At 44.5% G+C, this 26822-nt stretch overlaps 1 protein-coding gene across 1 annotated transcript in view; it reads right to left on the minus strand.

Moving 5' to 3' along the window:
* The window catches only part of LOC126268101 (proton-coupled amino acid transporter-like protein pathetic), a 110710-nt gene extending 86370 nt beyond the window's left edge, over window positions 1-24340 (minus strand). The window contains exon 1 of the mRNA XM_049973613.1: window positions 24215-24340. Coding sequence (XP_049829570.1) covers window positions 24215-24271 — 57 coding nt within the window. The 5' untranslated portion in view covers window positions 24272-24340. The remainder of the gene's footprint in view (window positions 1-24214) is intronic.
* Window positions 24341-26822: the final 2482 nt, after the last annotated feature.

Raw genomic sequence — 26822 nt, forward strand, 5'->3', positions numbered from 1 at the left:
ATTCGTGTGTTCGTCACAAAGTGGAGAATGTGCTACGCTTAGGCTGTGCACCTGACGTGAGAGGCCCTAGGTGATGATACCACCCTTCCGCCACACACCGTCAGGTGACTAGCGGAGTATAAATGTAGATGTAGATGTCGATGTAGAGACTCGAAACACTGTGGAAACTACGGTGCGTAAAGACTCGCACAGTAAGGCATTGAGAGATTTCGTTTCCTGGTCGTGAGCGGGGCCACAGACGCGCGACGTCTGCGTGTTGGCACGCCCACGCAAAGGCACGCGTGCGTGTCGGCAAAGACCACACCCTGCGGCAGATGGAATGCCGGCGGAGTCTCGTGCGAGCTTGTCCCAACTTGCCGCAGCCTTGAGGACGTGACAGGACCGGCGGGACTAGCTGTCAGCTGTACTGCATGCTCAGATGCAGGAAGGGAAACTCAAATGAGAGCGAGACAAATGAAAAAAATAAGTAAACCGTTTACTGTCTCAAAAATAATCGTATGAGTGTTAATATTTTTATTCCAATGTGAGACGAGACGGTCAGTGTCTTCACGAAAAAATATTTACCGTTGCCTGCGGAACAATTATTGTACTGAAGCGTGCAACGTCCGACCCAGTGCTCCAAACATATGGGAAACGTATGGGGAGAGATTGGGACTGTATGAAGGCGTGTAAGGGCTTCCCATCGAAATTTCCGCGGCATAAGCGAAACAAATTTGGCAACGTGTGAGTGCTCATTTTACTGGTGAGTTGTTTAGTTAAGCTGCAGAAATTTCGATGGGAAGTCCTTACACGTTCTCCGTACAGTCCAGATTTGTCTCCATACGTTTTCCATACGTTTGGAGCCCTGCGGGGAGGACATTCGTGGTCGTCGATTTGATGCAAACGAAGAGATGTACGCCCGGGTAAAATCATGGTTCCATCGTCAGCCTCAACCATATTTCCATAAAGGCATTCACCGTCTTGTCTCACAGTAATTTACGTCACTGTATACTCGTCGAAGGACAGTAATGGAAATACTGAATAATCTTAACTGGCAGATACTCTTAAGAATACCCAATATTTCACGAGAATCCAATTCAGATTTTGGGGCGGACTCAGCAAATATCTTCTAGACTTCCAACATTGTTCCAGTAGAGACAGTGGTGATAAAATCGGACTAATAATAACACGCACAGCGCCAGATAAGCAGTAATTCTCCATAAATTTCCTCCGTAAAGAGGCCGTTGTGGCCGAGCGGTTCTAGGTGCTACAGTCTGGAACAGCGCTACCGCTACGGTCGCAGGTTCAAATCCTGCCTCGGGCATGGATGTGTGTGATGTCCTTAGGTTAGTTATGTTTAGTTAGTTCTAAGTTCTAGGAGACTGATGACCATAGATGTTAAGTCCCACAGTGCTCAGTGCCATTTGAACCATTTTTTGAACCTCCGTAAATAAGTTATGTGAAACGATGTTGCACTTTACAAAAAGTATCCTCTTTCGTGCACCTTTTAGTGCTACAGAGAGTGTATATTACTACGTAGACCGACAGGAGTCGTATTAAGACAGTTGTATGTTTGTAAGAAGAGGGAAAGTAGACTCTCAAATTGCTCCTTCGTTAGAAAAAGGCACAGAAATAGCATTTTCTGATGCAACTCGATCGTTTCCAGGAAATAAATGTCAAGAAATGGGCTCAATTCACTTTCACAGTTTGCATCGTAAACGTCGGGCGTTTCTTATGCAACTGGCATCCTGCCACTGATACACGCGTTTATTTCCCTTCGGACGTACGACACGTGATCTGTTCGTGCCTTTACGACTTCCGGCTGGAGTGCATACAGCAGCAACTTTCTGTTGCGACACCATCGTCTCTCTCGTCGTCGAATCTCAGGAAACAGTGGACGTAATACCAGGTGCATGGGAGCATTGGAGGGATGACGAACAATACACTTCCTGCCCTCGAGTCAAGCCGAAGTCTACAGTAGTCTGATTCAGTGCAAACTGTAATCGCAATCTAAATAGCTTTAGGAATGGCCGTGGCACCGTAATCTATTAAGGTCGTGCGTGCTTATGGAGATGATTGCGACCTACGTAATCGGAAGTTTATGTCAACCAAACTGGAACTGAGAGTCAGCAATTCCTCCCATAGGCCGTGTATTGATAGTACAATAAACAAGCTGGGTTTATGCGTACCAGAATTCTGGAAACAGGTGTGGTTTGCACTCTGTTCTCCAACAGCAACAAACAATCCACGCACTCGCAGGTTTCATGCGCTTATACTACCTATGCCTACACGTTGAAAACTATTAACGTGAAACTTTTTTAGGAGACATGAGGTATTGAGGCGCCGTCTATAGAGTGGCCGTTATAGACTAAGCTCATGCTCGACTGAACCAGGATTAGCGGTTAGAAAGGAGGTGACAGTGGGCTTGATTCCATCCTAACATACGCAAGAAGTGGTTTAGAAAAATCCTCTTCTTCCCACATACGAGATAATTTTCTTAAGCAGAGTTAGCGAAAAAAATTCGGCGCTGTACATGTAGCACTACACTATTATCAAGTGTACACCGAAAGGTAGGAAAACAGTGAAAAAATGAAGGCTATTGTGTCTTTCAGCTCTGAATGTAAATTGTTAAGGTGAAAAGTGCCAAGTGGTACCGTAGCTGGTAGTCCCGTTTATAACTTGCTGGGTAAGTCACCTCTGAAGAAACGAAATGCATTCCATCTCCAAAATGAGGTAAAAACTGTGCGTTTCAAAGCGGCCTTTTTTGCTTTTAATGTCTTGTATGCCCACCTACCGCTTACGTCAGTCACCCAGATTGCTGGATCACGGTACTGAGAACGTTATTACAAAATACAGTAACTATATTGGGATGGGTTTCTTCAAGGACGCTGCAGAACTTGCAGCCTTGTACGGAAGTGAAACGTGGGTGGCAAACTGCTCAGGCGAGTTCAGAAAAAAATCTTTTGAAATGTGGTGCTACATGAGAATGCTGAAGATTAGCTGGATGTGTCGGATAACTAATGAAAGAGTACTAAGTCGAACTGAGGAGAAAAGAAATTTATGGCACAGCCTGACTAAAGGAACGGACCGGTTGATAGGACACATCTTGAGGTATTGCAGAATGGTCAGTTTGATCTTAGAGTGAAGTGGGGGGGGGAGGGAGGGAGGGAAGGGGGGCAGGCGAAAATTGTAGAGGGAGTACAGTGGTTGAGTACACTAAGCAGGGCGGGCTATGCACAAGACAGACAGGAGGGGAGAGCTGCATCAAACCAGTCTTCGGACTGAAAATCACATCAATACCTTCGTCAGAGAGGGAGTACCAATAAGTCATTGTAAAGCAAAAAACGCGAACAGTTCAAGCAGGGAACAAGTGTTTCGAGGGCCACATTACTGCATTAGTATCACTACTCCGATCTCTAATACTGCTTTTCCACTGTCACTAATGTTACTGCTTCTGTGCCTACCATGTAATGTTCGTCAGCTGCACTCTCCGGAAGAGCACGTCGTCCACAGTTACGGACGTTTTCACAGTTGGGGCTATGGAGACCACCTGGCTGTGCGGCTAAGAATAGCTAGTCTGGGAGACGGTCCTGACCTACCATTACAGGAGGAGGAGAACGACAACCCCCGGAAGGAGTGTGGCGGGCGGTCACGACCGCAGGCGGTGCGGTCCTTTCTCCTCGACCTGCGGCAACGCCTGCCGCTGCTGATGGAACCGGTTTGCTGGCAAGGGCGCTTTCGAAACCGCCTTCCTGCACTCTGCTATATGCAGTGAACCTCACGTTCGGTTTCGTCAGCACCTGTCGCCTCCTAGACAGATGAGGGCACGTTGAGGCATTCCCGCCTACGACGCACAATATCTAGGTTTCGGAAATCGCAATGTTTCCGTGATACTTGCGGTTTGGTGCACTACAATACTGTACACTGACGATCTGCTTTGTTCTGAAAACGAAAATCTTCCCTGGTACGTCGGTTCTGGCAGTGACTTTCAGCTGTCCTGACTTAAAAGCAACTCTGCTGCTTAGTCACCACTTCGGCCCGAGTGAACTACATGCTTGCTCCAGATCCCCTGCCATGTTTCCCTGTCAATGGCTGTTCGTGCCTAGTCAGTTTTCGCCTTCCTTCGTTGCCTTTTCTCGTTTCTCTACGGTGTCGGCATAATTATATTGGTTGTAACAATGTTAATGACAATCGATTTCCCTGGGGTCGGAATCTGTGTACCACCTCTGTATGCGACTGGAATAAATATCGTGTTCAAGCGTGAGAAAGTTTTTCGAAATGTTTGTGTAGCACGTATCTGGAGAGGGCGTAGGTAGCAGCCCGGCGTTTACCTGGATGGATGTGGGAAATTGCCTAAAAAACACATGCAAGTTGGCAGGATCACCAGCCCTCGCTGTTAATCCGCGAGGGCAATTTGATCTGCGACAGGCTCTCCACCGCGAATCCTGGAATCGACGCGTTAACGCGCACGGCTGTTTGGGCAGATATACAGCTCAGCAGTATCTCCACCGATTTTATATTTTCATTTCATTTGAGGCCTCACTCGTCTCGTACAGTCGGCTACATAACCTCTGACTGGTGCCAATCTCATGGCAACCTCAGTACACGTCCAGCTCGCTTAAATCAGCTCTGTGTCATATTGGAAACCATTCTGTCAGATCAGAATCTATGTATGAGGTTTTCTTTTTTAGGGTTTCCTCACATGGCTCAAAACTTCTGTTAGAAGCTTGTGATGAAATTTTAGACTGTATCGCACTTCAAAAACTAATGTAAAGAGAGAACGGAGGCACATAGTTTGCTAAAGTAAGAATCTACGACATACAATGTATTTCATGGACAAATTTTGTCCGATTTTTGACTCACGCCAAACGCTATCATTAAATGATCCTCAGTTCCATTCTGTTTTATGCTTCACTTTCATTTTTAAATTATAGATTTTTTCTATTTTTTAATTCTACAAGAGGAAAGACACACTATGACACAATTATTCCCTTCTGTGTTTTTTTTTTTCTGTCAGGTTTCAACACCTACTCTTCTGTATTCAGCGATTAGTTACTTATTGCCTAGAAAAGTGTACACATGCAACGGTTACTTTTGAAATAGTAGGAAATTAGTTTAAAAAGCTGTTTCCATGACAATCGGCTTAGTTCTGTGATTTCGCTGTAAGATACGTAGATTGTGTACGAATATTATGTCAACTACTTACAGTGGCAGTGATAGCCTATATCGAATTTAGGTGTGGAAAACTATTTTCAAGACCTACAGAAACAAAAATGGCTCTGAGCACTATGGGACTTAGCTTCTGAGGTCATCAGTCCCCTAGAAGTTAGAACTACTTAAGCCTAGCTAACTTAAGGACATCACAAACATCCATTCCCGAGGCAGGATTCGAACCTGCGACCGTAGCGGTCGCGCGGTTCCAGACTGAAGCGCCTAGAAGCGCTAGGCCACTCCGGCCGGCCCTAAAGGAACTAAAAGCACAAATATAAAAGGCAATTGAAAGTTTTTGTGAGGCATTTTACTGTGCCAGAACAAATTACTCATCGGAAGTTTGCCGATCTATAGCTTGTTTACCAATGAGCTACATATCCCGTGTGAGTTTCTCCAGTTTGGTACTACAGAATTTTCATTGACAGTAAGGAGTAACCAGAAGTTAAAAGGTTAGTCCGGTGCACTATCTCAAAAAAGGGCTGTATTCGGGTGGATGGCTGTTCAAACCCCTCCCGGCCCTCCAATTTTCCTTTTCATAGTTCCCTACATGCAAATGCCGGTGTGGTTCCTCTGAGAGGGCACGGCCGGTTCTCATCCCGTTTCCGACCTTGTGCTCCGTCTCTAACTATGTCGTCATCGATGAGCTGCTAAACCGCAATCTACCTCCTTCCGTTTTCGAAACAAGAGGAAATAATCAGATTTGAGAACGCACCGTTCCACGGAAAATAAGGTAGACAAAAGTAGAAGGTGTATCTTGTCAGTGGATTAAAATGCACCGCCGGGCGAAGTGGCCGAGCGGTTCTAGGCGCTACAGTGTGGAACCGTGCGACCGCTACGGCCGCAGGTTCGAATCCTGCCTCGGGCATGGATGTGTGTTATGTCCTTATGTTAGTTAGGTTTAAGTAGGTCTAAGTTCTAGGGGACTGATGACCTCAGTAGTTAAGTCCCGTAGTGCTCAGAGCCATTTGAACCATTGAAAATGCACCGTAGTCGAGCAGCGTTTGATCATCGACGAATCTCGTTTGTGTTACCCATCGAACAGCGTCCTTACATCGAATTCACAACAATACATCATCGAGGAAACCGTGGAAGGTAGGCAACCGCAGTTATAAATCAGCTTCCAGTAACCACCCACTTGTTATCTCAGAAGAGGTTGAGAATTCAACCAGTCAACTTATGTGCCGCTTCGCTCCTTCCCAATGGGTAACAACATGGCGTCAAACGCAGTCGCGGCTCCAGAAGAGCCAGGCCTCTAGCAGACACGGTTGCACTGTTGTTACTGCTGTTAGCGGCTAGCGGACATAGCAGCTCCGCGAACTTGCGGAACGAGCCTCCGGTGACGACGGCGGCCCCGGCGCCGGCGCCGAAAAGGCCGGCAGCCGAGTTATTTTCAAAGCGGCGTGACGGAATTAGCTTTCGCGAACTGTGCGGCTGCAGGAGACGGAGGCGCCTCCTCTGGAACGTCGGCAGCCAGCAGGCAGCTAGCAGCGGAACGGGCAGGTCGGCGCCGTACTGTACAGCCCTCCCGCGGTCGCTGCTTCCGGCGCGGCACGCTCCACTGTGTGTTCGTTTCGCTCACGGTGAAGCGGACTGTCTACAACGCAGGTAGCCTCCTCACATTCACCCATCCGCGTCCGTTGCGCTACTGAGTCGCAATATTAGAGGCTACCTTCACAGAACGTAACTCTTGACAAATGTCACTAATCTCTAACGGGACTTAATGAAACAGCAAGTTTACTGTTACCAGTTACTGTTTATTTATCTCATCGACGCGTTTCAAAGGTTCAAACCACTATCATGAGGTGGATTTACATTTGTTAGTTTGACATGTGTGTGTTACGTTTTTTTTTTTTTTTTTTTTTTTTTTTTTTTTTTGAAGAACTTATGACACTTTCTAGTGAATAAACAAACCACTATTTTAGAACATGGTTTTGGATTATTTTGACAAAAAACCAAACGTATCTATAGGCAGAGCCGTAAGGTCTTCCAAAATATCGTAACACAACACATACACATTTCATACTAACAAATGTAAATCCACCGGATGAGGGAGGCTTAAACTTTTGAAACGCATCGTGTACATAAATAAACAGCGATTCGTAACAGCAAATTTGTTGTTTCATTTAACGTCAAAAACATTCACGTAAAGCCTAACCCAAAATGTTCGTATTTAAAACAGTGACAGGACTTGCTGCTGCGTTTCGATTCTTATACATTTAATTTTTTTCTCATGTGTTTCAGTTTGTCACGTATGTCACTCAAATGCTATCTTTACTGTTACCGTTTTCGACGTATTACCAAGCCATCGTCACATGATCTGCTTAAAAAGAAAGAAAATGGAAGATGTTAACATACTAGAAAACTAGATCACGTATCAAACCAAATTATTGCACAATTATGGGCACGTAATATGGTTTAATATCGTTTTGCTAACTCTCCTTTTTCTTTCTTTTTAAACAGAGCATCTGACGACGAGTTGCTAATAATTCAAACCCGAACCGGTAATGACACCACCTGTATGACGTAAGTTTGTGCTCATATACTTAATTTTTTAAAATTTTGTCTTCACTGCTAGCAAGTACCGAACACGGTATGTCAAGGTCTGGTATGTCTGTGGTATTTTTTTTTTTTTTTGTATCCACGTGACTGGCAGCTGCAAATGATTTGTTAAAAAAGAAGTCTCTTGCGAGTATATCTCTAGGTACAGGTCAGAAGAGGTAACGTCGTGTAAATAAAAAAGTGGATGACCATTGGTTTCCGAGTCAAGGGAGTGAAAGGGACTTAGCATATCTACAGTGAAAGAACTGGCTCCAAAGCTCTATAGTGTAGGCGTTTCGAGAGCCTTCGTGAAAACTGTACAATTTTCCGCGTGATCTTGCTGTACGACCACTACGGCCCATATAGTGCAACAAGAATGCTGGACCAGCTTACTGGCCGAATAAAACACGATCCAAAAATACTCGATCTCAGCATAACAGACGAGCGAACCCTCCACTTTATGGGATTGAGAGGATGTTTGGCGTCTACATCAACGCTATTGAAGATATAGTAATGATTAAGTGATACTACATTTATTTTGCAAGGGAGTGAAGCCATAAATTAAAATAAGAGCCTTGTTTCTCGGTTTTCTGTGTGTCCCCGAGACTAGAGCGAGACGGAAAGTGCTGAACAGTATTCCCTCCGTACAGGAGTAATTTTGGGCCTCGCTGATTTTAAGGCAACGCCTTCCAAACAGTAGTTATTGGTGGTCACCAAATGTCGTTGATCGTCAGAGAAGGTCCTTGGTTTGAAGAAGGACGCAAGGAGAGTAGGCATACGTTTCTGGAAGGTAGCTGTTGGTTGGGATCAGCAAGGTAACGACTCCCCAACAGATCTATATAGTTCCATCAGAACTCTCTGGTTAGAGGTGCACCGTTCTGTAGGAAGGGCCGTTTGAGGTCCAATAGAAAATCGTGTCTACCCTGCCAGTCTGTTGCTTCCTTCATGTACCATATTTTTAAACAGGACCTAGCAGGGGCACACAGCCTGTCACACGGCCTCCCTTTCGTTGGTGTCCCGGTGCAATCAACATGATTCATCCGCAATGCAGTGTCCATCACTGGAGACCTCGTGGACAACTGCCATCCGCCGTCGGCACAGCACAGCGAGATGCTACGTCATCCACACTAGGCAACACTCTGTCAAACCCTAGTGTTGCTGCTCATTGTTAACGTTTCTCTGCCCCGTTCATCCTTCATTTGTTACTTTTTTGCACCTTTTACTTTAACTGGTGCTTAATGTCACGTGATCTTGATACTGAACACTAGTCCACTCTTTCCTCCCAAGTTCACTGCTTCATGTTAGTTTTCTGTTGCCTTGAAAATCTTGATTGCGCAGTGGAGGTGTAACACCACAATGATTTGTTGCAGGAATCTACTGTCTGTGTAGAAACCTTCATGCAATAATTTCAGTGGCACGTGGATTTGGAAGGTGGCATTGAATATGAAGGGAGCGGAGTTTGAATCTCCGGCTGGCATTTTTAGGTCTTCGGTGGTTCCCATTAATCATTTCCAGGCCACTATTCCTGCATCTTTGTTCAGATGAGCAAATGCTCTATGATCACGTTGGCGACACGTTAATAATCTCCACTGCCGTCCCCGTAACTCATAAGTAAGTGAGCGGCGTCGTGGACGCAGCTACGGCCAGTGCAGTGCGGCCCCTCCGGCGGTACAGGATCTCGCTTGTAGCGCCAGCGGCAAAAACTGCACTGTGGACTGTGAGGTGCCACAGTGCTCTGTCCTTGTGCAGCCGTGGCAGAAGGTCGCCCTTGCGGCTCCCGTTAGACTAGGCCTCCCACACCGGCTTCTTGCTACCTGTGTCGCACTGCTGACCCTGCCGTAACGGTATTTCGTGCAGAGGCCACAGACACTGAAAGTTTTGGCTGGGCGTGTTCATCTACATCCAATTGCATCGACAGCAAGGTACTGAACAGTGCTCGCTGACAAGTACTTCGTACCAGAGTATCCTTTTTCTGCCCTATTCTGTGCGCGTATTGAGCGAGAGTAAAATGGCTACCGTATACGCCCTAATTTCTGTTACCTTATTCCCGTGTTCCTTTCACGACATGTTCCATGGTGACAGCCCAATATTCACAAAGGCTCTTTGCAATACAGGTTTCGCGAGAACTACGTCGTCCTTCTTCTTAGGATCCCCGTTAGTACGATGTCTGTTCTCGTGCCCACTTAATAAGGACTGTAGATGCTACAACATTGCTCTAGAAACAGTCGCATTAACGCCTCTTATGCGATTTACTTTACAGATAAATTGCGTTTTTACAGTATCCTCCAACAAACCTGAGTCTTCCAACGAAATTCCCTGAAACTGATTTTACGGTATCGTCCCATTTCATGTTGCTTCTTGCTATTATCTCTAAATAATTGTACGATGCGACGTGCTCAATATGTTCGCCACTAGCCCTGTAATAGGATAACACCGGTTTCTCTCTCCTTGTCGTAGGAATTATCTTTCATTTACCCACATTAGAACAGAGCTGCCATTCATTATACCTAGTGGAAATTGTGCCCTAGTCTTTCTGCATTTCCTTGCGATCTTCCAACAACGACACATTCCTGTAGACACGGAAGAGCGTTGCGTTTTGCCCATAGGATATGGAAGATTTCATTCAGAATCTGTCTGATGTCACTCATTTTAATTGGCTTGGTGGACCGCAGAAGGCCCTTTCCATCGCGCCCTATTCGAGAAATACCACGTCTTGTGATTCCTCCAAATGAAGAACCGGCAGCTAATGTTTGAAGTGATCGCTGTCTCAAAAATCTACAGACATCAGCCTTTGAATGCTGGCCCCTATTTTGATCGGAAACCAGGTTGGAATCTTCCTACACGTCAGCCAGGAGACCTGAAGATGGCGGAATACATCACCGAAACTGGTAGTCCAATAAAATGTTGCTGTTGTTGTTGTGGTCTTCAGTCCGGAGACTGGTTTGATGCAGCTCTCCATGCCCCAATGAAATAACAGTTCGGAAATTTAGGCACCTGAAAGGTATTTGATTTGACGTTCTGTACTAAACAGCCAAGGTTCCGAAACACCTCTGAAAAGCTGGACATACAGAAAACGAATTAAATTCAGTAATGAAAAGATACATACCGCATTGGGATTACCGCAATGAATTTTTCAGATTCAGAAAGACATATCAAAAAAATATTGTATTAGTAAACAGTAATCTAAAAATAAATAAGATGAAAAGTGGCATTAATGGGAATAGGGAAATAGTTAAAAAGACCTACATGGACATAAGGACTGGTGTCACTAAAATCAGTCTCAGGTTTAGCAGTTGTGCCATCTCGGCAGCATAATTACGAGAAGATACTAGATGTTCGATATCAGCAGAGATAATGATTGCTCTAGCAAAATCAAAGGCTTTTCTTTATGAAAATTATTCTTATAAGTAGACACATCTATGTAGGAATGGAGAAATTCTTCTCCAAATTGTTCATGTGCAAACCCATCTCTGTCGGTATGAAAGCTGGACGCTTTAGAAACAAGAGAAGACCCGAGTGAAGGCAGTTGGAATATGGATATGCCCACAACGATCTGAACGGAAAGGAAAACGAATCTAGAAACACTACTTGAACCAGAGGAACACGACGTTTGATTAGGTAAATAGGAACAAGGAAGCTGAAAATTATAGAAAATTTCTTTAGAAGCGATACTTTTCTCACAAATTCAGGAACGTGGGATTTTAGGCAATAAAAAGGACGTTCGAGAATAGTGTTCCATGAGACTTTCAGGGCTAAAATTAAGCCGTACAATTCTTTGTGCTGGTTCCCGATAAAAGTTGTTAATCCGTCTTTAACTGGGGACACTGGGCCTTTTCGTAGCGTACAACAGCCATGGTGAGATGGGAACAAACTGACTGATACACATTGTTTATGAATAAATGTCCGTTGACCGCTTTCACTTTTTGCTTCCGATGCGTATTTCGAAGTGGTAATTCCAGCGTAACTACTAACTCAAACTTTTGTCTTAATCACCCGACCAGGAGACACAAATATTAATGAATCCGTAATGTTTTCAAATGGCGCACAGAGGCAGTTAAGGGTACATATTTTATGGATAAATGTCCGTCGACTGACTGTATTTCAGTTCTATTTCCGGAGTGAAAGCTCTTGCTCCGGAATACGTAACAGCAATGCAGTGTGTCCCAGAATATACGGCGGTCAATATTCAGGGATATGACAGGAACGATCATTCGAAACAAAGAAGCCTGGTAAATATGGCCTCTAGAATGGACATAGTAAGAGCTTGAGCACGTCTTTATCTTTGATACTATGAAACAATTCTCTTCTACTACAAGTTTTTTGCTTTCCATATTTTGGGAGGATGTACTATGGGCCAAAACAATGAAAACTATCATGTAAACATGAGCTTAAAACGCATACCTTAGGAGCTACGAACACTTGCTCAGTAGAAGAGGTGTATTAAACAGTAGTGAAGTTGAAAATATGCTCATTACTCTTAAGGTATGCACTTTAAGGGACCATGTTTACTGGACTTTTTTCTTGTTTTGGTGAATACTACCACCTTTTTAAAATGTGGAAAGCAAGGAGCTTGCTGTACAAAGGGACTTGTTTCACACTATCGAAAGCGAAGAAGGGCTGACAGCTGTTAAGATGTGTATTTTAGAACCAATGTTTATTAGTCTTTTTGTTTCGAATGATGGTTCCTGTCATATTCCTGTGTATTTTAGAACCAATGTTTATTAGGCTTTTTGTTTCGAATGATCGTTCCTGTCATATTCCTGCATACTGACTACTCCTTCTGGGACACATTGTTGTTGTTGTTGTGGTCTTCAGTCCAGAGACTGGTTTGATGTAGCTCTCCATGCTACTCTATCCTGTGCAAGCTTCTTCATTTCCCAGTACCTACTGCAACCTAAATCCTTCTGAATCTGTTTAGTGTATTCATCTCTTGGTCTCCCTCTACGATTTTTATCCTCCGCGCTGCCCTCCAACACTAAATTGATGATCCCTTGATGCCTCAGAACATTTCCTACCAACCGATCCCTTCTTCTAGACAAGTTGTGCCACAAATTCCTCTTCTCCCCAATTCTGTTCAATACCTCTTCATTAGTTATGTGGCTACGCATGTAATCTTCAGCATTCTTCTGTAGCACCACATTTCGAAAGCTTCTGTTCTCTTCTTGTCCAAACTATTTATCGTCCATGTTTCACTTCCATACAAATACTTTCAGAAACGACTTCCTAACACTGGAATCTATACTAGATGTTAACAAATTTGTCATCTTCAGAAACGCTTTCCTCGCCATTGCCAGTCTACATTTTATATCTTCTCTACTTCGACCATCATCAGTTATTTTGCTCCCCAAATAGCAAAACTCCTTTACTACTTTAAGTGTCTCATTTCCTAATCTAATTCCCTCAGCGTCGCCCGACTTAATTCGACTACATTCTATTATCCTCGTTTTGCTTTTGTTGATGTTCATCTTATATCCTCCTTTCAAGACACTGTCCATTCCATTCAGCTACTGTTCCAGGTCCTTTGCTGTCTCTGTCAGAATTGGACACGGTGTATAAAGCGAAAAACAGTCAGTCTGCGGACTTTTAATCATAAAATATAAATATTTCAGTGCCTATGGTACCAAGCAAAAAATTAAGCTTGTCACGCTCTATACTCAACTGAAACAAATATCTCGCAAACTGGCTTAACAACGAAAGTGAACATATTTATTTTTGTTCTCTTACGGCAAATTCTATAATTTGACGGCAGTACGAAGTATTTGGCTATCAGGCGAACATATGTCTTTCTTTTTAGCTGTGAGTGTTTTATTGTTTTAAAATCATGATTGTTCAAAGTAAATGTACCTGACGATGAGCGCAAGTCTGAAACAGTAGAGTTAGAATCTAGCCACGACGAAGTGATTAGTAGCAGAAATTCGGCTGAAAATCTGAAAATTTCTTTACATTTAAAGCCTAGGATCACTGAGGTACGTATGTTAACAGCATCCCCGAATGGATTAGAGAGGGGTTAAGGTGACAACAGTACAATATGTACCCATCAGCAGACACCGTGCGGTCTCTTGTTGAGTACATATTTACATTCTTTCAGTGATCGACGATGCAATGTATTGGCGCGGCACCTGCGACGTGTGCATTTTGGCGCCAGGAACAGCAGCGTCAGCAGACAGGGCGCGGCTCGCGGGCGGACAATGGCCGGCCCAGCCCAGCCTGGCCGCTTTCACTGCAGAATGCAGGTGCAGGTAGCGGCGGCGCGGAAAAAGGGCGGCCGACCGCACAATAGCAGCCAGCCGGAAGAACGCGGGCCGGGTCGGGCGGCCGCAGACAAGACGCGACCTGTCCTTCCGCCCATAAATGGCGCCAGCGCCACTGGCGTGTGTGTAGGGATAGTGGAGGGGGGGTGGTGGGAGGGGATTTCCGATAGTCAATTTACCGGCAAGGAATTCCTGAATGGGCACGACTTCTATTAACTCCGCCGCACTGCGGCTGTCTACACTGTCTTATGCGGCTCCCAGACGGTCGATATTACTGTACAATAATATTTTGATTGTCTTCTTCATAAAAAAGTGCAATAATATTGTGTAAATATGAAAAGTTTGTACTGATGTCGCTACCAGTCACAACGTTTGTTGATCGATTTATTTAATTAGCAACACGTTTCGGGATTAGACATCATCAGACTACGGTGGCAGAAAAAAAAGAGTAAATAAATAAAATTAAAAAAAATTAATATAATTGCGCATCTACATCTACATCAGTTCTCCGCAAACCACCTGACGGTGTATGGAGGAGGGTACTTCTGGTACCACTAACTGAGCTCCCCACCCGTTTCAGAGTTCCACTTGCGAATGGTGCGTGGGAAGGACGATTGTTTGTAAGCCTCTGTATTAGCTCTTAATTTCTCGAATTTCCTCGTCCTGGTTATTCGCGAGATGCTCGTGGAAGGAAGTAATAAGCTGTCCCACTCTTCCCGGAAAGTACTCTGTCGAAATATCGTTAGTTAAGTTCTCCATAATCCACAACACCTCTCTTATAGCGTCTGCCATTGCAATTTGTTGAGCGTCTCTGTAACGCTCTCTGCGCCGATTAAAGACGACCTCGTAACGAAACGTGCCGCTCTTCGTTGAATCTCCTTTATCTCCTCTATTAGTCCTACATATTAAGGGTTCCAGATTGATAAATAATACTCAAGAGTCAGTCGAACAATAGATATATAAGTTCCTTTCTGTATAGTCTCGGTATGTCCTGTGCTCATCCTTGTTCTTGTGACATGGTAGACTTCCTACGATGTGTCGAAGTACCTCTATTTGTATTGCTCTTTTAAACCTGGTAAAGTTTTGGTATGTGCCGTGGTTAACTTTGTTCTTATTGCGTGGCAGTCTTCTAAGTTCCAGGGGACTGATGACCTCAGATGTTAAGTCCCATAGTGCTCAGAGCCTGTCCCCTAACCCAAAACTTTGGCTTGTTGGGAAGAAAGTGTCATCAAATGAGCAAGTGATAGTTGCAGTCAACGAGTATTTTGCAGAGTTTGTTAGAACCTATTTCTTCAGTGGGCTGAAAAATTTGGAGGATAGCAGAACCAAGTGTAAATCCCTGAAAGGAGGCTATGTTGAGAAGTAAGGTGCCTTGTTTACGAAACAAACATTTTTACTAAGGTGCGTTGTTTACGAAACAAACATTTTTACTGCTTTTTTACCAGTCTTACCAAACCACCTTCGTATAAGTCAAACAATTTAACTTTTTGTCAATGCTCGGAAAGTAAAGAAATCCTGCGGAATAAGAATGAGACGAGAAAATCATCCTGATGGACAGGATTTTCACATACAGCTCATGTCCATAATTGGTCCGACTTTGCGACGTCTTTATGATAGGCACCTCGTCAATGAGTAGTAAGAAGTCGGTGGTGTCGGAGTAAAGAAGGAGACTCCGTTAGTCGTGTCACGCGATAGCACATGCAGACAAGCTGCAGAGGGTGTCAGGTTCCGCAACTCGAAGCCGCGAGTATGATGCAACAGACACCCGAGAGCGAGCCACATTACACGACGGCCCTGACTCCACCCTTGAGGCAATATTGTTTTTTTTTTTTTATTCAGACTTTTACGCCTCGCATAGTTTCTCGATGATTCCGGCGGAAACGAGCGAAAGAGGCAACTTACTAGACGCGCACTCTGCGATGAAATGAAGTACTATTAAAAGTACAGACTGACAACAACAGCCAACGTCGGTGCTAATTGTCACTACTTATCATTACACTTTATGGTGCTGAGTCATTTACTGGACAGGGGACGCAACAAGGAAACTAAATAGAATTCCGATGACATGACTTTTAAGACACCGCGTTTCTTTAACGTTGTTGACATTTACAAACTATTAACAAGCTTATTCCCATAGTATTAACAAGTTTATTCCCGTAATAGAATAACAGCGGAAAAACTCAAGACAAATGGAACGGTGTTCAAAAAAATGGCTCTGAGCACTATGGGACTCAACTGCTATGGTCATCAGTCCCCTAGAACTTAGAACTACTTAAACCTAACTAAGCTAAGGACATCACAAACAGCCATGCCCAAGGCAGGATTCGAATCTGCGACCGTAGCAGTCGCACGGTTCTGGACTGCGCGCCTAGAACCGCGAGACCACCGCGGCCGGCCCCGGAACGCTGTCGATTGTACATAACACAACGCGATTTAGTCGTGAATTTGCGTGCATATCATGTAACAACATAGTGCCACGTACGACAACATCAATCATCAACGAAATTTTGCGCGAGTTTGTTTTTCCAGTGAGATCTGCGCAGGACAGGCCGGCCAATGTATCTTGACAAGGTTTCTAGGATGTTTGTCGCTCATTCATGTCAACGAATGCCACGCTGGTCAAATATCTTTCTGCATGTAAGGAACAATGTATACACATCAGTGTACAGGGTTATATTGTAAAAGTAAACAATCGGTGTTCCTCGACTTGAGGCTTTATGTAGCAAATTTAGCCATGAGTAATACGCGACTCTATGCTATACAAACAGCGGAAATATGGTGACCCATGAGATTAGACATAAACTGGTCCCAGAACCGCGGATACTGTTTCAAAAAACTGGCTCCAAATACTATGGAACTTAACATCTGATGTCATCACTTCGCTAGACTTAGAACTACTTAAACCTATCTAACCTAAGAACATCACACACATCCATGCCCGAGGCAGGATTCGAACCTGCAACCGTAGCAACAGCGCCGTTCCGGACTGAAACGCCTAGAACCGATCGGCCATAGCGGCCGGCTATATTGTTCAGGCACGAGCAATAGAAGCAGGCAGACGTGCTATCTAGAATGAAGACGCTCTATTTAGTACTAAGAATATTTATATGGATCTAGAAGCACGGATCCTAATGTATTCGGGACGTTCGGTACAGCTGTAAAACAGTCTTTTTTTTCAAATTTATATATGTTATTTTATTCATAAAATAAAGATCTTGTTATGTGTTCAAAAATGCTCAGAATAACTTCTTAGAGGTGATCGGAACACGAAGCAGTAAATAATATGACGAAGTAGATTACCCCCACAAAATTCAAATATGTCTGCATAGTTTCGTTTGTCTTCTCTGTTCAATGATAACCTGGAAATGATAGCCTCGCAATTCTCTACACATGGTTTCCATATTATGTTTTCCTCTACAAAGACGCTATTCTAATGTCTTCACACTCGATACGACTCTTATCAATAACAAAGAAGTATCTTCCTTTCATCACGGGATGGGAAATTAGAAGTTAAACGGATTAAGCCCTCGTATTACCTTTTATATTACGTATATGCAGTGCGCATGATGTGTCACTGCCAAGAAACATAGCTCGATGAAACTTGGACAATGTACAGTAAGAACTGCCAGCCCAGTTAGCCGTGCGGTCTAACGCACGGCTTTCCGGACTGGGAAGGAGATCCAGGTCAGCTGCACGGATTTTCCCTGGAGGGCTTGTGTCGAGGTCCGGTGAGCTAGCCAGTCTGTGGATGGTTTTCAGGCGGTTTTCCATCTGCCTCGGCGAATGCGGACTGGTTCCCCTTATTTCGCCTCAGCTGTGCTGTGTCGGCGATTGCTGCGCAAACAAGTTCCCCAACTACGCGTACACCACCATTACTCTACCACGCAAACACAGCGGTTACACTCGTCTGGTTCAAATGGTTCAAATGGCTCTGAGCACTATGGGACGTAACTACTGAGGTCATCAGTCCCATAGAACTTAGAACTACTTAAACCTAACTAACCTAAGGACATCATACACATCCATGCCCGAGGCAAGATTCGAACCTGCGACCGTAGTGGTCGCGCGGTTCCTGACTGTAGCTACTAGAACCGCTTGGCCACCCCGGCCTGCTCGCGCATTGTCATCCATGAAAGCGAAGTCTGGGCAGAATGCACCCCTGAAAAAGATGCACTTCGTAAAAGAGTACAGTGTCACAATAACATTGATGGTGGTTATACCTTTTTCACAGTTTTGAAGGTCATTATGCCCATACAACATTATACCTCCCCATACCATAACACCTTGATAGCCAAAACGATCATGTTCAGCAATGTTGCTGGGTGCATTACGTGTTCCTACTTTTCGCCCTATGAGGGTAAGTCGAGCATCGTTGAATATAATCGATTTGATTGTCCAGGTGTCACGCTGAGGAGAGGCATAATGTTGTATGGGTGTACTGACCTTCAAATTTTGGAACACGGTACACTACGTGGTCAACGTAATTGTCTCACGGTACTCCTTTCCCACATGTGCCTTTTCAGGGGTGCATTCTGCCTAGAATTCATGCGTAACCGCATCAAACAGCGCAGATGGAGGAGCTCGAGAAACGAGAGGATATTGGGCGGATGCAATGGTCTGTCCGTCATACCGACTTAAATCCCGTCGAGAATGTGTCGGATGCGTTGGGAAGATGTATAGTAGCACTTCCACATGTATCAACGACCATCCAGCAGTAGTCAACCTGCTACGGTCGCAGGTTCGAATCCTGCCTCTGGCATGGGAGTGTGTGATGTCCTTAGGTTAGTTAGGGTTACGTAGTTCTAAGTCTAGGGGACTGATGACCTCAGATGTCAAGTCCCATAGTGCTTAGAGCCATTTAGTTGTCAACCGCTCTGATGGACGAATGGGAAGCCCTACACAAGAACCCCTTCTCAGTCTTGTGGGCTTCGTGGGGCCACGTTGCAGAGCAATCTTTGTACTCTGTGGTGACCACACGCATTATTAAGAACCGCATTCCGCTTTTTGTAATGTCCAGGAGACCAACATGAATTACAAAGACTTCATTGGAATTAGTTTCTTTGAATGAATGTGTCATTTCAGTTCCTCTCATTGCGTTTTTGTTTCAGTTAGCTTCTGTGCTGCACTATACCAGTTTTTTTTATGTACGGACCAAGTGTTACCTACTTAGCAATGGAGAGACGTCTACAGACGTTAAAGTAACCTCTGGCGTGCCACAGGGGAATGTTATGGGGCCACTGCTTTTCACAATATTTTCGCGGATGATGCTGTAGTATACAGAGAAGTTGCAGCATTAGAAAATTGTAGCGAAATGCAGGAAGATCTGCAGCGGATAGGCACTTGGTGCAGGGAGTGGCAACTGACGCTTAACGTAGACAAATGTAATGTATTGCGAATACATAGAAAGAAGGATCCTTTATTATACGATTATCTGATAGCGGAACAAACACTGCTAGCACTTACATCTGTAAAATATCTGGGAGTATGCGTGCGGAACGATTTGAAGTGGAATGATCGTATAAGATTAATTGTTGGTAAGGCGGGTGCCAGGTTCAGATTCATTGGGAGAGTCCTTAGAAAATGTAGTCCATCAACAAAGGAGGTGGCTTACAAAACACTCGTTCGACATATACTTAAGTATTGCTCATCAGTGTGGGATCCGTACCAGATCGGGTTGACGGAGGAGATAGAAAAGATCCAAAGAAGAGCGGCGCGTTTCGTCACAGGGTTTTTTGGTAACCGTGATAGCGTTACGGAGATGTTTAGCAAACTCAAGTGGCAGACTCTTCAAGAAAGGCGCTCTGCATCGCGGTGTAGCTTGCTCGCAAGGTTTCGAGAGGGTGCGTTTCTGGATGAGGTATCGAATATATTGCTTTCCCCTACTTATACATCACAAATGTAAAATTAGAGAGATTCTAGCGCGCACGGAGGCTTTCAGACAGTCGTTCTTCCCGCGAACCATACTCGACTGGAACAGAAAAGGGAGGTAATGACAGTGGCACGTAAAGTGCCCTCCGCCACACACCGTTGGGTGGAGTATAAATGTAGATGTAGATGTAGCTGTAGATCTCGCGGAGGCTACTTTTGTCGTTAAGTTTTGTGCACCAGTGTATTAGAACTTTGGAGTAGTTAGATAATAAGTTAGAGTCCTTTCTGGAACATGTGTCTAATTTGTTGGTCGAGGAAAACGAACGAACGAACGATGCCAACTTTGCTCGGTAGTCGCAGCTGCTTGAACGGGTCGAGTAGGTACGCCAGTCAATGGGTGGCTGCGGATCGATCGTAAAAGTTGGTTATCGGCACGTTGCGCTGCGCGCGTACACACACACACACACACACACGCACACACACACACACACACACACACACACACACACACACAGTAAACAGAGCCGTCCACCCGCGCCCTCAGAGTAATCCGAGCGAACCCGCTTGTTGTTGTTGTTGTGGTTTTCAGTCCTGAGACTGGTTTGATGCACCTCTCCATGCTACTCTATCCTGTGCAAGCTTCTTCATCTCCCAGAACCCACTGCAACCCAGATCCTTCTGAATCTGCTTAGTGTATTCATCTCTTGGTCTCGCTATACGATTTTTACCCTCCACGCTGCCCTCCAATACCAAATTGGCGATCCCTTGATGCCTCAGAACATGTCCTACCAACCGATCCCTTCTTCTGGTCAAGCTGTGCCACAAACTTCTCTTCTCCCCAATCCTATTCAATACTTTCTCATTAGTTATGTGATCTACCCATTGTTCAGCATTCTTCTGTAGCACCACATTTCGAAAGCTTCTATTCTCTTCTTGTCCAAACTATTTATCGTCCGTGTTTCACTTCCATACATGGCTACACTCCATACAAATACTTTCAGAAAAGACTTCCTGACACTTAAATCTATACTCGATGTTACCAAATTTCTCTTCTTCAGAAAAGCTTCCCTTGCTATTGCCAGTCTACATTTGATATCCTCTCTACTTCGACGATCATTAGTTATTTTGCTCCCCAAATAGCAAAATTCCTTTACTACTTTAAGTGTCTCATTTCCTAATCTATTTCCCTCAGCATCACCCGACTTAATTCGATTACATTCCATTATCCTCGTTTTGCTGTCGTTGATGTTCATCTTATATCCTCCTTTCAAGACACTAGCCATTCCGTTCAACTGCTCTTCCAAGTCCTTTGCTGTCTCTGACAAAATTACGACGTCATCGGCGAACTTCAAAGTTTTTATTTCTTCTCCATGGATTTTAATACCTACTCTAAATTATTCTTTTGTTTCCTTTACTGCTAGCTCAATATACAGATTGAATAACATTGGGGAGAGACTACAACCCTGTCTCACTCCCTTCCCAACTACTGCTTCCCTTTCATGTCCCTTGACTCTTATAACTGCCATCTGGTTTCTGTACAACGAACCCGCTTAGGGAGTTGTATATATCCACATTCACACGCAGTGACTATGTTGCACCACGGAAATGTAGAGTTATTACGCGGAAAGTCTCTCTCGGGTGAAAAAAAATCCGCGCATGTAGGCTAACCAATCTGCAAGTTTGCAGTAGAAGAGTTAGTCGCCAATGTCAAATGTACGTTTGATCGTGAGTTACAGCTGCGTGCTCTTCACATCATGAGACATCGAAACTGAAGCAAGGGGATCGGTTGGCTGCAACTGCACGTGAGCGCCGGTTGGTAAGAATTATTGTCCGAACTGTGACATATGATCATTGAGTGGCTATTACGTAACGCCCACGTTGGGAAACGGTGTATCGCAGATTTAGCAGCTCTCGTTCGTTCATCTGCTGCTCCACAGGCGAAGCGTCATCTTACATAATCGGTAAAAATAATCTACTTATTAGTCAATTGGGTGAAATATGGAATAAATCACTGTACGATTTTAATCTCGCCTCTCTAACTTGTCAAACATCACTACCTTAATGATATTACGTCTCGGACGGCAACTACTGAGTCTTTCAGTGATAAGGATCGTGATTAACTGACTAAAACTTCTTTTTCTTTTGAATGCTTTTAAAAAAAATCAACAGGACACATGAACCAATATGCTTCAAAGACGTAGTGATTGTCCAAACTTTCAGCATTACATCTATTATAGTTACCCATACTCGGGTATTTTAAGATGTATCACTGATGTCTACTACTATTCATGTAACGTTTAGAATGAAAATCTCCGAAAAATTAAAATAAAACACGTCACACATTACATCCATTAACGTTAATGTAGTCTCGAAGTGGTTTCTCATTTTCAGTCATTTTCGTGTTAATAGTCACGAACAAGTACTCATTCTCCGACAGATACGGCACTTTGAATGGTTAGAAAACCTTGCGAAATAATGGAGCGAGGAGGGAATGAATGCGGAAACAGTCTGCGAGTCGAGCGACTATTTCGCAAAGTCCATGGCCCTCATTTGACTACGTCGCCGTTTACATAACAAGTCACAGGACATCGGAATCCACAACCATTCAAGCAGCATTTACGGGGCGATTCGTGAGAAGGCAGGCAGAAGAGTGGAAACCTGTCTGTCTTTAGTTGTAATAATACACACAAAAAAAGCAATTTAATGTTGGCGCAAGCGATGGCAAACCGATCGAAGTTGCTCTGCAGGTGCGTGAAGGAACGGTACATGACACACACAGTGTTACGCAGGTAGACAAGTAGTTCAGAAAATGCAATTAGGCGACCAATGAAACTCAAAATTTGCTGACAGATAAATGGCGCTCCGTCGTTGTAGTCTCACTGAGATAGCATAGCTGACCGACTGTAATCACCACGGCACGTCAAGACGCCAGACCATTCCACAAGAATTATTAAGATAGAAAGCCACATTCGCAGTGCCATAAGACCATTTTTTTACCCCTCTATTCCGTAGAAAACTCCGCGCCGCTACATCTTCAAGTGTGGCGTAGTATCCCTTTTCGGATTTCTTAGGAGGTGTACAATTAATGAACTTTTTCCAGCATTATAAGCCTATCATCTGCACATTACCATGACAACTCGAGGAATGACTAAAATGTGCGACGACACAGAATAAAGCTTCACATAAATTTCAGAGACAAACATGCAAACGCAAATATATAAATTAACGGAAAAAGTTTGGGAAGGTGTACAATGACATCACTATTAACTTCATTTGCTTTGAAAATTGTCTCAGTTGATTGTCCAAAACATTGTACATCTAAACTCCGAAAAGCACCTCTTAAGTGTGCAGCTGTATTTGTTGGAGCCCATATCAAGATTTTTTCATGCTTCATCGAAATAGTGACTACGCCGCACTGTTTATATGCCTCAGTGTGGAGTCTTATTTGTCTAATTTTACCGTTGAGTTCAATCCGGGGGCGATTTGAGAACATCTGCAGAATATCCCGGTTCCTACGAATGTTCGAAGTAGACTTCTGCTAAATGTTGATGTCTTTCAGCGAATGTTTATCAGTCGAGAGCTCTTAGTATTTCCGTATTTCCGTCACACTCTCCTGCGCAACAAACAAGCCTGTGACAAATCGCGGTTCTCTTCTTTGTATAAGCTCGCTGTCTCACCTTAGGCAGTTCTGCCTCGTTTTTCGAGGTGCAGTACAGTTGGCACAATGAAAGGCTACCAGATATTTACACAGGAAAATTTAACTTTTGTCTTCCTTGAAAGCTACTTGCCGACCTTAGCACCAGTTCGACGTCTTTTTACGAGACTTCAAGTGGACGTTTCCACTATTTTTATGGCGTGATCCTTGCGGGCAGATAACCGCACTAACCCCAGCACAGTCTCGGCAGATTCACACTGTAATACAAAAGATTATTCACTACATAGTGTAGAAAATATTCGACTGAACGTGGAGTGAACGCTTCTCTTTTCCCGCTCAGGGAGAGTCTGCCGTGGTCAGTGACCGCATCGCATCGACCCACAAACTACCTTGCGGTGCCAGACGGCCGTACCTGGAGGCTGACAACAGTTGCCAAAAGCCGAGACAGCGCCCAACGAACGGCACCAGATACCGAACGAGGTCGAGGACCTGCGAAGCACAGCACTACGAAAATGTCCTCGGGTTCGCTGTTACAACTGCATACTGTCTACTTATTTAGGGTACCAAATGTGCGTATTATTTGCGCTACTGCTGTGCTTCGTAAAAAAAAGCGCGCGTCCGGAATAAGCGGGTGCTATTTTGAAGGAAAGAAAAATAGGCAAAAGTCGTGAAGATGTAGTAGTTTAGTGAAGAAGTGCTGGGAACCACTCACCTCTGGAGCCTTGGTGGAGTTGGCCGCGACGCGCTGTGGCACTTGGTGTCCCGGCATGGTGTCCGTTAGCTTCTGGGTGTCCTCTGCTCTTGATGACTGCTGGCCCGCGAATGAACCGGCGACGCGTGTGCGCGCCGTACTCTCTCTCCAGCGGCGGCGGGCTACGTCACGTGCCTCCCTCCCCTCCCCTCCCTACCGCCACCACAGCCGCCGCCCCCACCCCTGGGCCGTCGCTCTGGTTTACACCGCCCCCACTTCGCACGCCGCCGCCTTGCGCCAGCCACGCGACGCCGACGCGCTACGTCACAGCTCCCCGACCTGGCGCCGCTGCGTCCTCTGGAGCTGGTCGGCGGAGCGCCGCCGCCGTGGCCACCGTGCCTCTGGCACTCCAGTCGGGCGCTGCCTGACTGGTCCGCACCTTCTCTGAGCTCGCCAGTGCTTCCTCGAAAAAGCGTGTGTGTCCGCTAGAGATCATGAACGGAGAGAGGACGAGTCTGATGTTCAGGTTGCCTACCCACAAATCAACGTGCCGCTGTCACTTGAGTGATAACGGGCTTCCTTCATTCCCCACTGTACTGGGTGATCAAAAAGTCAGTATACATTAGAAAACTGAATAAATCACGGAATAATGTAGGTAGGGAGATAAAAATTGACACGTGCTTGGAATGACATGGGGTTTTAGTAGAACAAAAAAAAGTTCACAAAATGTCCGACAGATGGCGCTGGACAGCAAAACGTCAGTGACTGCCCATGACGATCGTCGTGTTTGGCCTCCCAGGTCCCCAGGCATTAGTCCGCGCGATTATTGGCTTTGGGGTTACCTGAAGTCGCAAGTGTATCGTGATCGACAGACATCTCTAGGGATGCTGAAAGACAACATCCGACGCCAGTGCCTCATCATAACTTCGGACATACTTCACAGTGCTGTTCACAACATTATTCCTCGACTACAGCTATTGTTGAGGAATGATGGTGGACATATTAAGCATTTCCTGTCAAGAACGTCATCTTTGATTTGTCTTACTTTGTTATGCTAATTATTACAATTCTAATCAGATGAAGCGCCAAGTGTCGGACATTTTTCGAACTTTTGTTTCTAATAAGACCCCATGTCATTCCAAGCACATGTGTCAATTTGTACCTCTGTATCTACATTATTCCGTGATTTATTCAGTTTTCAAATGTTTTGATCACCCGGTATATCAACGACTATGACGAGTCTGAGAAGTGTGGCGATGCCGTCGCTTCACACTCGTCGACTCGCTCTCTCTTACCCTTCCAGTGGGCCCGCATCTTCTATTTTTTTTTTTTTTTTTTTTTTTTGCATGCGTAGCCGCGTGGGATATTCAGTACCCACCTTCTATGATAACTTATAATTTATTTAGGAATCAGTTAAATATTTACGTTTTGCAGTAATATTGTTATATACTTGTTTGAAAAGTTCCAGTCAGCACGTGACAGAAGGAATTAAGGATACAGATACGCAGCAAAGGGGAGAAATACACTACTTAATTTATGTACGACAGAGAATACAACGCATTACAAACAGAGATTTCTTATAGCCCATTGCGGCCCACAGGATATCCATTCCTGTACCGCCTGACTCCCAAACTTGTTTACATTTAGATGTTCACCTTTACACCTGTCAAAAATAAAACGCCGACTATTGTCATAATTTCATATCTATTCGTAGTTTTATAAGCTCTTGTACATTTTTAGTTCGTTTTAAGGTTTTAATATATTTATTAGTATGGGATACTACCACATGTATTGTAACAGTTGCGAAAAAACTTGAAAAACTCATCAATTTCATTAGAAATTTGTTTGAAGAGCTTGTGAGACCGGCTCAAACGTTTGTAATACTTCTTTTTTGGCCTAGTTTCGTTTTAGGGGCAGGTTTCTTACTCCATTTTCATAGTCTGTTATTTCCTAAGTAAATTCCAGTTTCCGGACTTCTTCCTGTTGGGAGTTAGTTTCATGGTCTCGCTCTCTGAAATGGACTTCTTCGTCACTCAGATCACCTTCCCTTTCTGTTAACTCAGAAAGACTTATTCCAAGTCTCTCGGTTTCGTCGGGTTCTTGAAGGTACGCAGGTATGTCCTCAAACTTTATAAAATCTTTGCCCCTACAAATAAATAGAAGAAAGTCACATAATTTTCGACCCTTGTATTCAATACTGCCTTGGGAAGGTACTTTCACAGTTCAATCCCTTGCTTGGATAAAGTGAAAATGGCGCATACGTTCAAAACTACCAGAAAGAAATACGAGTAACGTGCGGGGTACGGAGTGCCCCACTGCCGTTTTCCTTGAGAAAAAACACAGTACCAAGGGCTCTGAGTTGTGGACCGAGGGTGGGGATGGATGGGAATGGGGTAGAAGAAAGGAGGGGAGAAGGTGGCTAAGGTAAACAAATAACTAGAACTGCCACGTCGCATGGCATTGAGTTATGCTGCAGCAATACGAAATTCCGCAGTGGGGTACTTAATACCCCAGCCTGCCCGCTCGAAGAGTAAGGTATGTCCACACGCTGCGCCTTTCCTCAGGCGCAATCGGTGACGTACGGGAAGAAAAAGACATACACAAAAACTAGTAGAAAGAACGCAGGACG

The sequence above is a fragment of the Schistocerca gregaria genome, chromosome 4, assembly GCF_023897955.1.
Source record: "Schistocerca gregaria isolate iqSchGreg1 chromosome 4, iqSchGreg1.2, whole genome shotgun sequence".
NCBI classification, from domain to species: Eukaryota; Metazoa; Arthropoda; class Insecta; order Orthoptera; family Acrididae; genus Schistocerca; species Schistocerca gregaria.